Source organism: Calidris pugnax, unplaced genomic scaffold, assembly GCF_001431845.1.
Source record: "Calidris pugnax isolate Ruff unplaced genomic scaffold, ASM143184v1 scaffold54, whole genome shotgun sequence".
In the NCBI taxonomy this organism is placed as follows: domain Eukaryota; kingdom Metazoa; phylum Chordata; class Aves; order Charadriiformes; family Scolopacidae; genus Calidris; species Calidris pugnax.
In genome coordinates, this window is record NW_015090864.1 from 9,553,627 (window position 1) to 9,570,236 (window position 16,610).

At 36.7% G+C, this 16,610-nt stretch overlaps 1 protein-coding gene across 4 annotated transcripts in view; it reads right to left on the bottom strand.

The window, feature by feature from the left end:
- Positions 1 to 2,315: 2,315 nt before the first annotated feature.
- The window catches only part of ESYT2 (extended synaptotagmin-like protein 2), an 84,928-nt gene continuing 70,633 nt past the window's right edge, over positions 2,316 to 16,610 (bottom strand). For 2 of the 4 annotated variants that reach the window (XM_014945021.1, XM_014945023.1), the window contains 10 exons: positions 16,157 to 16,219; positions 14,110 to 14,184; positions 13,763 to 13,849; positions 12,835 to 12,984; positions 11,416 to 11,804; positions 9,840 to 9,938; positions 7,592 to 7,723; positions 6,602 to 6,707; positions 5,661 to 5,710; positions 2,316 to 5,537 (listed from right to left, as the gene is read on the bottom strand). In XM_014945021.1, the coding sequence (XP_014800507.1) occupies positions 5,492 to 5,537; positions 5,661 to 5,710; positions 6,602 to 6,707; positions 7,592 to 7,723; positions 9,840 to 9,938; positions 11,416 to 11,804; positions 12,835 to 12,984; positions 13,763 to 13,849; positions 14,110 to 14,184; positions 16,157 to 16,219 (1,197 nt within the window). In that variant the 3' untranslated portion in view covers positions 2,316 to 5,491. The remainder of the gene's footprint in view (positions 5,538 to 5,660; positions 5,711 to 6,601; positions 6,708 to 7,591; positions 7,724 to 9,839; positions 9,939 to 11,415; positions 11,805 to 12,834; positions 12,985 to 13,762; positions 13,850 to 14,109; positions 14,185 to 16,156; positions 16,220 to 16,610) is intronic. The other 2 variants (XM_014945022.1, XM_014945024.1) reach the window with 1 other exon arrangement.

Below are 16,610 nucleotides of genomic sequence, written 5' to 3' on the forward strand. Positions count from 1 at the left end.
AGACTGAGCCAGATTGCAGAAGAGCTCCAGTACATTTACTTATTTTAACATTAAATAAAATGTACTGAAGACTTATATAAGAATTCAGGTTGGAAGGGACCTCAGGAGGTCATTGAGCTCAATCTCCTGCTGAAAGGAACTACTATGCTTAGAAAATATGTAACAATCAGAACCAGATTCTTGCTACACACCTGATGAATGAAATCCCAGGACAGCTGGGGTGCTGGGACTCCACAACTTTCTTCTGAATGTCCTTTCTTGCTGGGGTGCTACATGCCCAGCTCTAAGGGCAGTTGGATTATCAAGTCCTGGCAGGAACGGACCCCACTGTCCCCAAGCCAGGAGCTGCCCCTGCACAGCCCGGGTGTGAAAGGTTGGAATCTTGACCAGCTTTGTCTGTCCTTCAGCCTGTTTCTATACGGATCTTAGAGGGAAGAATGGTTGCTATTAGCCCTTAATGCCTTTGCAATAAAGGTTACGGCTGCTGAGGACTCAAAGAACCACCAGGGGAAGAGAGGCTGGTGCCCTTTGGTGGCATCTGAGGATACAGCTCCGCGGGGCTCTGCTCAAATTGGATTCCACTGCAGGTGACTGGCAAGTGATATTCCCTGCAGACGGTGAGAACAGAGAGCATCACCTCTATCACATGAATGCAGATTAGAGAGCTTTTCTCCCCGAGCTGCCATCTCATCTGGCAGTTAAATTCACCGCGTAACACCGCAAGAAATACAAGTGGATTTTTCACTTCAGCTGCTTTGCATTTTTCAAATAATGTATTTCAGAAGGTGACTGAGAATATTGTTGAGAGCCTGACAGTTAGGCTTAGAAATCAGCAGGAGAACATAAAATCATAAAGTTAAACACTTTGTTAAGATGTATTAAAACACCATTTGTGATTAAACAGACAGACTCCTTCAGCGACCAGCTACAGCCACAAATAGGTCTTGGTTTTGGTTTTTTCTATCTACCAAATAGCAAAGGTACCATACAAAATTCAGAGTTTGTTTCGGGGAGAACATAACTAATAAAAATGATTAAAACAGAAACATCATAGGAAACTAAATTTGTATTCAGCTTTTAGCTGAGAAAATACCTAAAATAATCATATTGGTAACCATATTGGCAACACACTGCTCTGAGATGGAGACTGGATGGCCCAAACCAATTTAACCATTACAGCAAATATTAAGAAAACGTCTGAGCCCATCAAATTGATACCAAATCCACCTGGAGGAGTGTCTTGCACAGTAATTTCTGGTCTCTAACAAGATGTTGTGAATACACGGGCAGCGTTCTTGGGCGGGCACCGATCCAGTTACCACCTGCCTCGTGGGACAGAATGGGAGGTTTGATTTTGATCCCAGTCTGGAGAAGGCAGACACCAGTTCAGTGCTGGCACTGCCCCAGAAACACCTTCCCGTGGGGGACTGAGGAAGATGGGCATGTTTTTACTGGCTTTAGGTGCCTTCCCATGGATTAGCAGAAGCCCTTTATTCTGCTAAAAAAGGAAGACATCCCCCTTAGGACAAAAACCCCAACAAACCTGAAGGTAATTTTGTAGTTAGTATCATTAAAGATTATCCAGTGGGTCCCTTCTAAATGCGATAGTGATTGGGTGATGGACTTCTCCAGCTTTTAGTCTGACTGACTATTAGGAATTCAGACAAGTTGTAGCTGTTAAAGGGAAGAGGTATCATAATTAATTATGGTAATATAATTAACTAAAAACTAATGTTTAATGCAAACAGCATAATTTCTATGGTTGTTTTTCTGTAATAAGAAGAGGGGTATTGGATCCTCTATCTATTTATGCAGCACATACTTGTATTTTCTATCAGTATCTGCCTTAACAAGCAGGTAGGACAGGAAAGAAATCTGCTGGTTCTAAATCCAAGGCAATTACATGCAGTCCCAGGTGCTTTTGAAAACATAATTCATGACAACTGATGAGTAAGTGCTAGAACCGTGACAGCTTGTCCAAATGATCATTTCAAGAAAAAAAAAAAATTTAGATACTTAAGTTGATCAAAGGGACATTCTAATTCTTACGTGTGAATCTGTTCCAGACCAACAAGCAAGGAGTGCCCCAGAGAAGTATCCTGTACTCATTCCACTGTTTCTCCTGTAAAACCCAAAAATCTGCCTACAAACCTTACAGCAAGGCTACCCAGGTTAGCACAGTCAGCACACTTCACATATTTTACAGACATACACATTTCAAAAATTCACCTCATCGTATTAGTAATTATTAGGACAGGGATATTAAAAAAAAGGGGAAAAGGGAGTATGTGTGTAGAGGGAAGCAACACACCCACTTCCATATGAACCATTTATTGAATAAATACATGCATCATAATGTAGAATTACATGAGCAAAAAAGGCAATCTGTACAAAATTGATTACCCTTTGTTCTCATTTCAACTCTCACCATTTGCTGCAGCTCTGATAAAGGATTCAAGACAGAAAATGAAAATTCTTTTAATCCAAATCCAAGTGATATGCATGCTGATTTGAGTTCGGCTTATACCACTGCTATAATTAAGAAAGCTGGTTTTCTTGTCAGTGAAGCAGAGTAAATCTAAAAACAGTTTCGATAGTAGAGAACACGTGTCGGTACATACAGGTAACAAAGCTTATTTTTAGCCATATCTTAAACATCTTCATATGTTCATATTTTAAGGCACAGGATAAACAAGAACTACATGAAAAGCTATCGGTTGATATTGAATACATTGATTTGATAATGAAGTGCAATTTTTGCCCAGAGGAAAAATGTTATTTGTCCTTCCTACCTCCATATAAAAGGAACAATCAGAATTTGGTTATTATACAGAGGTTTGTTTCCACTATCCAAAGAGTCAGTCCCATCTTGGCAATCATATGCTGATCCAAATTCACATTTCTAACGAGTTTGACATCCAGGACTGATTACAGCCCATGGGAATTACTGTTGCTGAATTACAATGACAATTCGATCTCTTAATTTTAGATTCCTAGATGGGAATTAAGCTCTTTTAAGAACTCATCTCTGATTTCAGATTGTGAGCTATTTTGGAAACCTGTCCTATATACTTTATTCAGTTACTCACTTTGTGCAATCACCTCAAACGCAGCATTTTTCCCCCTCTAGATTTTAGAAGACAAACATGCATGTTTTTTTTGTTTAAGTGCAGAGTCTTTTAACACCTTAACAGACTTGACTTAAGACTTGAAACACGCAGTCAGTCTAACAGCCCCTTTGCTGGCTCTGGGTCAGACTCTGGGGAGTCACTGGCCAAGATGTACAGTGAAAGTCCTTCTACCTCGGGCTGAACCAAAGCAGAAGACAATTCTGCTGAACTGCTGCACTTAGACCTCCTTTACTTAGATCAGCTTTCACTTTGTGCATTTTCATTGCATTAACAATAATTCTCTGTCTTTCCATTCTCAACATTTTAATGGAGAACTAGCAAAGAAAATATGTATTTCATAATATATTACATTTTATATGAACAGATGAGTGTGTGTATATATATACATAGATAGATAGATATTCATACATTCCAATATAGAGTGAAGCCTTCAATTGGAAATGTTTTCTTACAAAGAACCTCTCTCTATTGCCCAGCCCATCAGAAAGTTAACAGCAGCAAAATTTACAAAGTAAGTTTCTTTGCTAAAATTGTCCTGTAGAAAATGTGGCAATAAGAAGGCCATCACTGTATAGAGGTGTATATGTGCGTGTTACACACATCCGTGACAAATGGTCATGTTAAACTGAATTTAGACAAACTGAAATGAGTCAATTCTTAAATTTGAAAAAGACAAAAAGCTACATCTATGGTAGGCACTTTGGTACATCTAGTGATGTAGGCAAATTCTACATCTAGAATTAAGGTTCTGTCAGTAATCTTACAATAAAGCTAATTTCAGGAGTTTATTTTTCTGCTTTAAAAATTCTTTCTTGGCTGAGAGATCATTCTAGAATCTTAGCTAAATAATATACTTTGTCTGTCTAATTGCATACTTATCCAAGAATGAGGGTGTTGGCTCTGAAGGAGCTGAACTGTTCTCTTGGATTCTTAATGCACATTTTTATAACAGTCTGAGAAAACTTACCAGAAAAAGGAAAATTAGCTCTCAATAATAATAATAAAAAAAAAAATTCCCCGTAATTCATTAAGTTAGAGGTATGAGCTCAGCTGTTTAGACTGATACCCTCCCTGCAACTCTCAACTGTCTACTTCCATCAGTTTGTGCTAATGGTATCACTGCTGGTCTTGCAGCAGAGGATGGCAACGCTGCAGAGCAGAACGCCGTTACATCTCAGGCAATCTGTGTGGACCACTGCAGTGCACTCCCTCCATGCACCAAACATGCTACGGAGCAATGAAGCAACTGGAAAGAGAGTCAGTTTTAACTCAGTTTCACACTTTCTTACTTATTGGTGTTCAATTTCAGCATTACAGAAGGTATAGCATAATATACTATTTATATTATTGTGTAATAAAAATAACGTATGTCTTGTATGTATGCCTACTATATGAACTTACATTGCAAGCTGATTTGTATACCTTATAAATCAGTGAAACATGGCAGTTAGGACAGTTCTAAGTGGTTAGAGATTTTGTTTATAATACAGAAAAATCCATGTCCTCATACCTTCAAAAGGTCACATGTCTGGTACTATGGAGTACAGGAATAAATAACAAAATCCAAGTGAACCTGTATAATAAAACCGTACTGTTCGTTATGTTTACTCCATTAAATGAAAACCCAGATTTAAAAACTGTGATTCATGGACCTCATCCTCTAGTTATACAATATTTATAGAATTCTCATTTTTGTTTATAATATTCTATAGCATGATTTCCCAATAATACATTTATATATAAATATTAAAATGTTAATGTTTTGTACATTTTAAGCTAGCCACATTGGGCCAGGAACACAATAAAGTAAAAATGTTTTTCTGCATTTTGTTTTTGAAGAATATCACAAAATGATTAAGACCATTGTGCTGCAAAGACAAGAGATTCTTCTGAAGAAATTAACATGCATTTAGAAGAAAATATCTATATCCTTTCTCTAATTTTCTTCTGAATTCAAACCAGCATGAAAGAATTATAAAAAAATAGTATATATTTACATGGTACAGTATACCTTGGTGAGATATAAAACAAGGCAGGAAAACAGCAGAACATAATCTTTTCACTTTCTAATAGGTACAGCCGTCGTACAGATCCATTGAAACACAAGAGGTTACTTTACTCTACTATTGCACATTGCGTAACACATAACATTGTTTAGCAAATTAAAATACAAAGTTTAACAATGAGAAAGGCTTTGTCTACATAAAATGACAGAGTGTTACAAAATTATTGGGGATGTGTCTAAGAACTAAAGTCAGTAAAGCTATAAAAATAATATTGGTACATCTGTGAGAACAACGCTTTAAAAATATATAAAGGTTGGCAAAATTCTGCACGGGGAATTCCCAGTATCCACGGGTCTAACTTGCACCATGTGGCCTTGTACCATCTTCTGTTAAATCATACCTGAAAAGGAAAAAAAAAAGTTGTTTTGTTTTTTTTACGATGAGCAGGTATTGTTAAACTACTATTAATGCAGCAGTGATTAGTATGTAGTATTATTAGTAATAAAGGAAATACTATACTTACCACTGGGTCCAGCCTTTAGCAAGTTCTTCAGATGCCAGAGGTATTAATACCTGTGAAAAGTTAAATTGACAATCTATGAATTATGTCTGCCTTTCATTCTATGTCTTTTAAAGTTCAAATCTGACAATCCTGAAAACTACAGTGTAAATAATGCCATTAATAAACAATGTATTTTACATCCTTGTCATCATAGCTATCTGCCCAACTTTAGTAAAGTTTCGAGTTGCTGATTTTGACCTAAAAATCTATACCCTTCAATGATACAGTCCCAGACAACCTCAGAGGCTTAAATTCTGAAGATGGCATGTCTTGGCAATGGCAATCAGTGGTTCTGGTAAACAGGAAAATGAAGAACACCATTCACCATGAACTGGCCACAACTCTGGTATCTTTCATTCTCTTTACAGAGCTTGAACATGTTTTTTGCACGCTCCAAATCACACATGTAGGAAACAGAGTGATTAAATGAATGCCTTTAGAACAGTGAAGCTGTAAATGCAATAGCTGGTTTTGGCATTGGGAACATCTCCAGTAGCAGTTCTTTCTCATGAATTTTAAAATCTGAAATTTTAATTACTAAATACACATTTGTTCTGTGTGCTTCTTCAAGTACTCTTGCTTATCTTTTCAGTTCTGTCTGAACATTTTGCTGAGATATCACCTGTTTTCTACTGGTTATTTTCTTTCTATGAATTTATGATTAGTAAGTCTGACATGCAGGTTTCTCTCTCTAGAAGAGACTACTGCCTCATCTTTTGATGTCTCTCTCTGTAATGTGTTCCCTCCCCAACTGAAGCTTGACATCTAAGCCATCTATAATTTTTAAAAGCTTCGTACCTGAATCAGGTGCTTCAGTCAACACTAACCAGCTCATATGACGAGGATTTTAGTATTATATAATAATATGCTGTATTAACAGAATTTTCCTGTTGTCAGCTTACTTTGCCAAGCAGCCCTTTATCTTTGGACAAGAAACCACCACTGTTCTTCACTGCTACATCTAGTGTTCTTCTCTGTACTTCAGGCAGGGAAACACTGAAATCAAATCTGAAAGGCAAAGTGATGCTTTAGTGAGAATTTGGTACCTGAAATGCAAGTTCTAAACAACAACTCAAATCATAACCAAACTATCTCTACTCCCCAGGCAAAAAATAAGGTCTGAGATAAATGAAGAAAAAGAATCCTGATGTTTTGGCTAAAATTTTTCTTCAATCCTATGATCAATATCAAATATTTGACACTTCTGTTACCAGTGGTGTCTAGAAGCCACTGGTAAAGCAAAACAAACAAAACAAGGAAAAGGTCAACTGCTGACTCTACAGAGAGGAGAATGAGGAATCCTATCTTGACAGCTCAGCATCACTGGGCTTCAAAGGGAAAGACTGGTCAGTCTTACTGATCCTCATTCCTCTAGAACCAGAGCTTCTTTTCTTTCCTGGCACACCAAGGAAATGTATCAACTCTTAAGGAAGAACAGATTTTGTTTGCTAGATCTAGAATTTACAGAAAACAAGGGCAAGATTGCACCACAATCTATAACTATTTGTCACTACAGTTCTTTAACAGCTTTATTGCTTCGTAATACATTTTGCTTGGAAAGACACAGTAAAACAAGTCTATTACCTGGAATGAACAGGAGAGAGCTGCAGTCCCAGGAAAACCTACCAGAGCCCCTAACTAATGACTTACAGATTTCCCTGGGACAGAACAGACCAAAGTGTTATTTTTCCCCAAATTAAGTTTCTGTCCGTAGAGAAAGGTCTTTATTGATATGTGATGAGCTATTATAGCAGAAGGGAAACGTATGACCAAGTCTGGTGGTGACAACTAGAAGTTTCAACAGCTCATCCAGTCAGGTAAGCTGAAAAACTTCAATTTGACAGCTTTGTAATTGCATGATATAAACCTACTACACACAGTTGAGAACGTACATTTGATCAAACACTGGGTTTAAGGTCTTCTTTGATACATGTGTTTTTCTTCTTCCTGATCGTCTCTTATCAGGCAATAAATACATTCGCACGTATGGATCAGATCCCTCTTCTGAAAAGGCTATTAGATTTCTGTGAGCAGTGAAAAACAAGGGAAAACATTTAGAAAATAAGTAAGACATTACTGAATATAAGTGACTACACTACTATTGTTAATTTAGTACATCAATCAGTTGTGGGATACCCTGCACAAAGTATGATGTGCAGGGTACAGCACATTGCTAATAGCACCGGTAAAGAAAAACTAAAAATATGCCAAGCAGTGACTTGTACAAGATCAGAGAAATGGTGACCAGGCAGCAGAGGAAGGAATACAATGTTTCTTAAATTCTAATACAAAGGTTAGATATGGTTTTCCAAAAATCATGTGGTTTTTTCATTCCATGAAAAATTCAGTCTCTTGGAGATACCTTCCAGACACTGCTCTTCCAGTGTGCTGCTACACATCTACATGCCATTTTCATTAAAAATCTGACAGAGATATAATAGACAAATACAAAATCACAGCAAAATCTTCAACAAAGTTTTTACTGATTCTGAGTATAGCTCTGTATTTTTTTGTATTTACACATAATTACAATTAGTACGTTATTTCAAAAATAGCAAAGATCATCCAGACAACCAATATATTTTACGTCCTTGTTATCATAGCTATCTGCCCAACTTGTAGTAAAGTTTCGAGTTGCTGATTTTCACCTAAAAATCTATACCCTTCAATGATACAGTCCCAGACAACCTCAGAGGCTTAAATTCTGAAGATGGCATGTCTTGGCAATGGCAATCAGTGGTTCTGGTAAACAGGAAAATGAAGAACACCATTCACCATGAACTGGCCACAACTCTGGTATCTTTCATTCTCTTTACAGAGCTTGAACATGTTTTTTGCACGCTCCAAATCACACATGTAGGAAACAGAGTGATTAAATGAATGCCTTTAGAACAGTGAAGCTGTAAATGCAATAGCTGGTTTTGGCATTGGGAACATCTCCAGTAGCAGTTCTTTCTCATGAATTTTACAATCTGAAATTTTAATTACTAAATATACATTTGTTCTGTGTGCTTCTTTAAGTACTCTTGCTTATCTTTCCAGTTCTGTCTGAACATTTTGCTGAGATATCACCTGTTTTCTACTGGTTATTTTCTTTCTATGAATTTATGATTAGTAAGTCTGACATGCAGGTTTCTCTCTCTAGAAGAGACTACTGCCTCATCTTTTGATGTCTCTCTCTGTAATTAGTTCCCTCCCCAACTGAAGCTTGACATCTAAGCCATCTATAATTTTTAAAAGCTTCGTACCTGAATCAGGTGCTTCAGTCAACACTAACCAGCTCATATGACGAGGATTTTAGTATTATATAATAATATGCTGTATTAACAGAATTTTCCTGTTGTCAACTTACTTTGCCAAGCAGCCCTTTATCTTTGGACAAGAAACCACCACTGTTCTTCACTGCTACATCTAGTGTTCTTCTCTGTACTTCAGGCAGGGAAACACTGAAATCAAATCTGAAAGGCAAAGTGATGCTTTAGTGAGAATTTGGTACCTGAAATGCAAGTTCTAAACAACAACTCAAATCATAACCAAACTATCTCTACTCCCCAGGCAAAAAATAAGGTCTGAGATAAATGAAGAAAAAGAATCCTGATGTTTTGGCTAAAATTTTTCTTCAATCCTATGATCAATATCAAATATTTGACACTTCTGTTACCAGTGGTGTCTAGAAGCCACTGGTAAAGCAAAACAAACAAAACAAGGAAAAGGTCAACTGCTGACTCTACAGAGAGGAGAATGAGGAATCCTATCTTGACAGCTCAGCATCACTGGGCTTCAAAGGGAAAGACTGGTCAGTCTTACTGATCCTCATTCCTCTAGAACCAGAGCTTCTTTTCTTTCCTGGCACACCAAGGAAATGTATCAATGCTGCTACACATCTACATGCCATTTTCATTAAAAATCTGACAGAGATATAATAGACAAATACAAAATCACAGCAAAATCTTCAACAAAGTTTTTACTGATTCTGAGTATAGCTCTGTATTTTTTTGTATTTACACATAATTACAATTAGTACGTTATTTCAAAAATAGCAAAGATCATCCAGACAACCAATGTAAGAGGATAAGTCAAGATATGACAAAGTTTATAAAGAAATATGCGCAGAAATGAAATTTGGCATTTCATGCTTACCTGCAGGAATGCACTACCACAATCAGTTTGTTTCTTTGTGAACTATGACGAATTGTTAGCTGGATCTGTCCCAATGGAGACTGCCCCAGAGTTGTTCCACTGAGGAAAAAGTAGAACACTATACTTAGTTCTTAAAACACATATTTAAAGTAATATGTAACTGAAATATATGCTGAGTAGTTTTCCCAGAAATCATATCTTATCCATTTAACTTTTCACCAGACCAATGTAAAAAAATCCCAAAAATCAGTATGTCTATAGAACATGGGGCCTGCAATAAAGGACCTCCTTAGCCGTAGCTTTACCACTCCTATCGGATGAGAAAGTATGAAATTTGTATATTAAATAAGGAGTATTATTTCAACATTTATCATAATTAATGAAGTCTAACCAAGTTTTGGGCCAGAAGAGACTAACAAATGGAAGACAAGACAGCAGAGGACCACAAAGATAAATGGGGGACTGCAGCACTTAAGCAGATGGTGAAGGAAATGTATTTGTACAAATGAAAGAGGCCAACAGCAGATTGGACGTCAGTCTTTTACCACTTAAAACAGACATTATAGAGAAGACCGAGTCAGACTCCTCGTGGCTCTACACAGTAAAGAACAAGTGGCCACAGTCAGGTTGCAGCAAGACAAATTCCAATTGGAAATAAGAAAAAAACACTTTCACAGTGGAGTGGTTAAGCATCAGAACTGCTGGAAAAGTTTGCAGACTCTCCATCCTTGGAGATGTTCAAGGCTTGTTTGGACAAGGCCCAAGAAACCTGATCAAACTTTGAAGTGGGATTTGCTCAAGGTCAGCCCTTGAGCAGAGGGCTGACTGACCTGAGGTTCCTTCCCACCTGTATTACTCTTACTGATTCTATGAACTCTGATAGAAAAAGATGAATTGGTTCAATCCCTTACAAATAAAAAATTTAAATCTTTCTACTTAGATTCACAGAGAAGCTAGATGAATAGAGAAGTAATGGTTTCCATCCTGCTCAGAGCAGAATGGCTGCTCAGCTGTCTTTACTGGTAAGTATAGCTGCCTGTTGAGGCAAGTAAAAAAAATTAGAGAATTTAAGAAAGCATGGCTGCAGCGATCCTCATTAATTGAATAGTAACTGACTATTCATTTAACATTTTTTATAGTCAACTACCCCTCTGAGTAATTTTAAAACACCAGCTATATTCAGCTTAATTGGCTTAATATTAATGCTAATAGGATTCAGTAGTGAAACAGGCAACCATTGCCATCAAAGCAATTAATGTTGTATTGAAAAATATCTTTCTCTCTTGCCATCCCACTCTTTTTAGTGCCACACAGTGTAGCTATGAGAACAAGGGAGACTTTGTCTTGCAGATCATCGCAATGGTAAGGTAAAGGAACTTCCAATTGCAGAATCTGTTTAACTGAGGTACTGGGAGGAAGCAGAAAATCACAATGACTGATTTTCAAATGACAGGCTCAAACTGCAACGGGAAAAATTTCTGAAATGCAAACTAAGGACTTTCTCTTTGGCTGCACTGGTGACATTTTTTATAAATCAGCTTAGATGTATTGCAAAGCCAAGTAATTAACACCATACTTCTCAAGCTGTCGTAGTCTTTGCCGTAGCTCCTGCGTGGCGATGGGCAGAGATATGTCTGAGGCTATGCTGGGAGTGGGTTCTTTGACCGAGAGGTGGCTGGGAGAGTAAGAGAAGTTAGAGGCATGAAGACTGGAGGAACTTCGGCTGAGATCTGTTGGCCACTGAGGGCTGGCATTGGGAGGCTGACTTTTTTCAGCTGCATCAGTCTTTTTATCACTATCAGTCACTGGGGAAGCTGGAACAGGTTTGTTTGAATCAAGTGGTGGTGAGACAGGAACCTGAGGCTTAAAAGATGATTTTCTTGCATCTTTGGAAACAGATGGCCTTTTCACTTGGGCTGAGTGTTGATGATCTGGAGATCTTGCTGTCTTTTCAAGAGAAAGGACCTGGATATAGTAAAAATACATATAATATTACTATTTTCCAGTATAAAAATCAATAACAAGTTTGTTTCTACAAGAGTACTGGTTAGTGACAAGTTGTTCAGTTCAGACACTAATGCAGGACCAAAAATATTCACACTTATTCACTCTACAGTAGGAAATATTTTGCACAGCAAAACACAGCTGCATCTTCTTTGCGGCAACTGCAATAACTATAAAACCATTAATTTAGAATTATTCTCCTCATTGTTCCCTTCCCATACTTTACACACTTCTGGTGCAAGTGCTATTTACTTTGCAGCTCTAACCACCTGGAAAGCTATTCTATAATTATTTTCTTCTCATCTTTGAAATGTAATCCTACATCACAAGTTGTTCTTGCTCCTTGTCCTTACTTTCTTTTGTAAGTTATTTTCAGTTATTAATGACAAGCAAGAAAGAAAGTGATTTAGAAAAGAGCAAATAACAGAAGTTAAAAGAAGTTTGACAGTGCTTGCAAAGAGATACACTACCTTATTAATCAAATAATTTAGCTGGGAAAAAAGACAAACCAACTTTCAGGTACACAAGTTCTATCTTCAAAACTCCAATGTGATTGAAAGTTGATCTGAATTTTTCTAGTACTATGAAGGTACTTCCTTTTTTTTTTTTTTAAACCATCATTGTCCCAGTTCCATTTCTATAAGACAAATGTGATTTCACCGATTTGTAGCCTGTTGAGTCATAACAGACTTGAAGGAATTCAGATTCCAAACTTGATTTCCAAACCTAAAACCCTAAAACCACTGGGAACCTCAGTCACGATCAATGTAGCTTGTAACTGTTTTGTTCAGAGAATTTTCTGGTTGTGAAATAGAATGCATTTAAATTAGAGGTTATCTTTGTGTACTTGATGGCACTGCCACAACCAAGGACACCTGACACTGGGACACCCAAGGAAATGTACTATCTTCTTCATAAAGCTAGAAGACCAGAAGTCACAATAGTCTGAAATACGCTGTCAGGTATTTACAATGGGAAAAGCTTAGAGTACCCTGAGTGCAATCTTCATGTTTATAGTGCTGTTTGGACCGGAGTTGCTCAGGTGGAACCGCTGGTGCATAGTTAAATCTTCACTCTCCAGCAACTGGCTTAGAGGCAGTTTGAAGTTCCCCAAAGAACACTGGTGCTGTTCATCCCTCACCTGAAGGAACACAGAAGCTAAGTCATTTTGATGATCTGCTTTGTAAAAACTCAGAGAAAGAAAAGGAAATGACAGTGTTATTTAAAAACAAAAAACCCAAACAATATCAAATGTAGCTTGTTCTTAAACGAAATTTTCCTGATCATAAAATTACTTTACATTGAAGAAGGAAATAGCAAATATTCTCAATGCCTAGTTTCCACATCCCTATACAGCAAAAGCAAGACAGAAAACTAACCACAACGTCTCCATCTACCTGACCCTTCATCAAATAACTACATGGTTTGAAAACAGTCTGTGTGGAAATTAATTCCCACAACTGTTAGAGGAATAGTAACTGGGACAGAACTCATTTACACTTCAGTCTCTTTGACTTGTGTAAATGACACATCAGCAGTGTAAAGGGATACAGTATTTGGATAAAGCAAAGAATTCCTTGGAATGAGAGAGGAAACAAATCAGCCATTCTGCTAGCAGTTAAGACTGTTAAGGTTTGAAACAGGTATCAAAATTACTTATTTTTATTTTCCTTTTTTTAAGTAAGACAACCATCAACTATGTTCTTCTGGTGAGAGACTAAAAGTACTAAATGCTAAAAGTATTTCTTTCTTTTAGCAGTAAATGCAAATCAACAATTTCATAGCTTGGTCTTTAAAACCACTTTAAGTATAATCTTATATGGTGTTGACAACATATTCAGCCTCATTTCATAACAGCCTATAACGCCTGAATATTACTACTGAAATGTCTTGGAAAGAAAGGGAGTGAAACAACGCACCTCAACTTCAAGATCTTGTCTTTTGGGATTGTGTACAAAGAAAGTAAAGTTCTCCTCCCATACTGGTTCATTGGTCTTGTATCGAATCTGAAGTCAGAGAACAGGAAGCACACAAATTATAAAACATTTTTGTCTACTAAAGTTGGTGTCAAGAGTTGAGTACATTTTTCATTTTGGCTTTGCAAAATCAATGCCTGAAACCTGACATATTTAAACAAAGGCAATTTCAGTCCTGGTGGTAACTTTTACTGCAGTGGATACACTCAACGGCCTGACAGCCAACACCAGCCACACACAGCCACCAAATGTTTGTAGACAGAGCCAAGTCTAAAGAAGCAGGAACTTACCTTACTTTCCTGTGCCTTGTGTCCAACTGACAGCAAAACGAGTGGGTTGGGATTGCTGTTTATTTTCTTTCCTGACTGGTAAAGAGAAAGCAAAAACTTTGCCTTCAGAATAAAGCAAAATCTCTCTCCCCTGAGACTTAAATATTTGCATTTTAAAAATACAAATCAGATGCATTCTACTATATGCTTATCTATTATTCTCAGTATTTTATTCATCAGGTTTGAATGGCAGACTGGCCAGTAACTCGTGAACACATCAACATGAAGGCATCCAACAATCCTATATACGCTGAAGCAAAACACTACAAATAAGCAGGAGTTTTAGACTCCTTTCTGTTTTCTTTGAATGAAATTGGTAAGGTGCAAATTCTTATCCTTTAATGAGCATTAAAACGCCTGGAGCTAATGAAGCATAGCTAATAATGCAAAATAAATATCGCATGCAGATGGGAGATATGGAGAAAGAACAAACTCAGGAAGCTTACTTTATTTACATTGCAGTAGTATTATTAAATTGGATGTAGTACCAGAACATTGACATTCCCCCCTTTTCATTTTGGGGGGAAAGAAGATGCACTATAATGTACCTGATGTATATTTCTACAGTTTACCAAATACTCGTTATTAGAGAATCAACCATCTGCCATATCTGAGCCTTGCTCTCCAGGTGTATTAGCATTACACCAAACTGTGAAAATAAACATCAGTTCAGAAACAAATGATATACACAAAGGAACATTCCCAACTACATGTTTCTTTCACAAATTTTAAAGTAACCTAACAAAAAATTAAATTAGAAAGAAAAGTTAGACATGAAAGTTAATCATCTCAAGCAGGTATTAATGCAGTTTAAGAGGCCTAGAAAATATAGTATATATGGTTAATAATATACTTTGAATTCTACCAAATAGGAAATTGTACAGATAAGGTATGTAAACAGAAAGTTAGTTAAAATCTACTTAATGCATGTAAGGTCACAATTACTACCAAGTGATTAAAAGATTTTTTTATTTTTAAATAGAATGTGCATATTTTAGTTATTTTTGGATCTGAACTTACATTTTGTACATGTTGCTTCCACTAATATGACTTGACTTTAATGTGACACTCTGCTTATAACCATACTTTCCTTTAGAAAAAAAGCTGTAAAGAAAGCACTCCTTTCTTGGAAAAACGCTGCATTGCTTTTTTCATGATTTCTAATCAAAAATATTTAGCTCTCAAAGACAACAGAATACAAAGGTTTAAGGAAAAGAAAGTCAGATTACATTCCAACTGATGGTGTTTAGAAATAGTAGGTGAAATTTGTTTCATTTTTTCTTTGTTCATAAAAAGGTGTACAAAAGTCTCTTTTCCTCATAAAATGATGAAACTACAAAAGATCCTTATTGCTTATGCTGATATGTAAATATAAATAATTTTAATGGATGCTAAATAGGCAGCAATATGTACACACACTTATAATATAGCTCTAACACCTGCCACAGAGATTTGCTGTTGACAGTCTGTTAGAGACTGCCTCTCGTCCAAGTTTCTCCAGCTGAGAACTTTGCTTGTGCCTTCCAAGTTTGCCTCTCAACTTTATGTCTTCCATTTCAAAGAACTGGGCTAAATTTATTTAGCGCTTGTATGAAAGACGTAAAGCCTTCTCAAAACATCTAACAGAAACAAGACTATTTCAAAACACGCCAGAGATTGATTTTATTGGTTAGTCATTCAGAGCTGACCAATAAGGTACCACTCAGTATGTAAAAGATGTTTTAGCTTTCATGTCAGCCTTGTTCTTTAGTTACTGCTACAAATGAGTTCTCAGGACTGTTTTTGCCACAATCTTCTAAAGCAGTTTATACTCCACTCAACTGATCTAAAACTCAGATTACCACAGACCATAGTATTTTACCAGTGTCTTGACTGCTTCTTGAATAACGGCACTAAATATGTATCTGGCAACAGAAACTCCGTCGACTGTTGGAAGAGAAGTATCGCAGGCATTTGTGCATTTCCAGTTACTTTTGTGACCTTAAATGGACAACTATATTAGTTTTACCTTTAGGGCTTTCTGAACAGCAGCCTTCTTCAAGCCATCAGGGTTAAATTCTAATGGATTATGCTTTTAAGTCAGGAAAGAATGAACATAGGAAGGGTTAGTAAGTCATGCAATGAAGCAATTTCACTAGGTTAATTAATTATGACATGACAACATAGGACAAAGTGGGAAAAAATATCAACCTAAAACAACCCCCAAAATCTTTCAAACAGAACAATGAAAAAGCCACAACAACAGCAACACCAACAACAAAAGAAGCCTGACAAACTTTTTTTTCCCCTTTTGTCCTCTCTGAATCTTTGTATTCTGCTTTAAAACTAATATACTCGCTTTTCAGTCCACTTATATTTTCGTTCCTAGGTTTTTACCATAATAAACTTCACAAAATAGGATTTATTGAATACATGATGTCCTATAGACTGCCTTCTGAATAAATCTTTTTAAAATTTGGTTA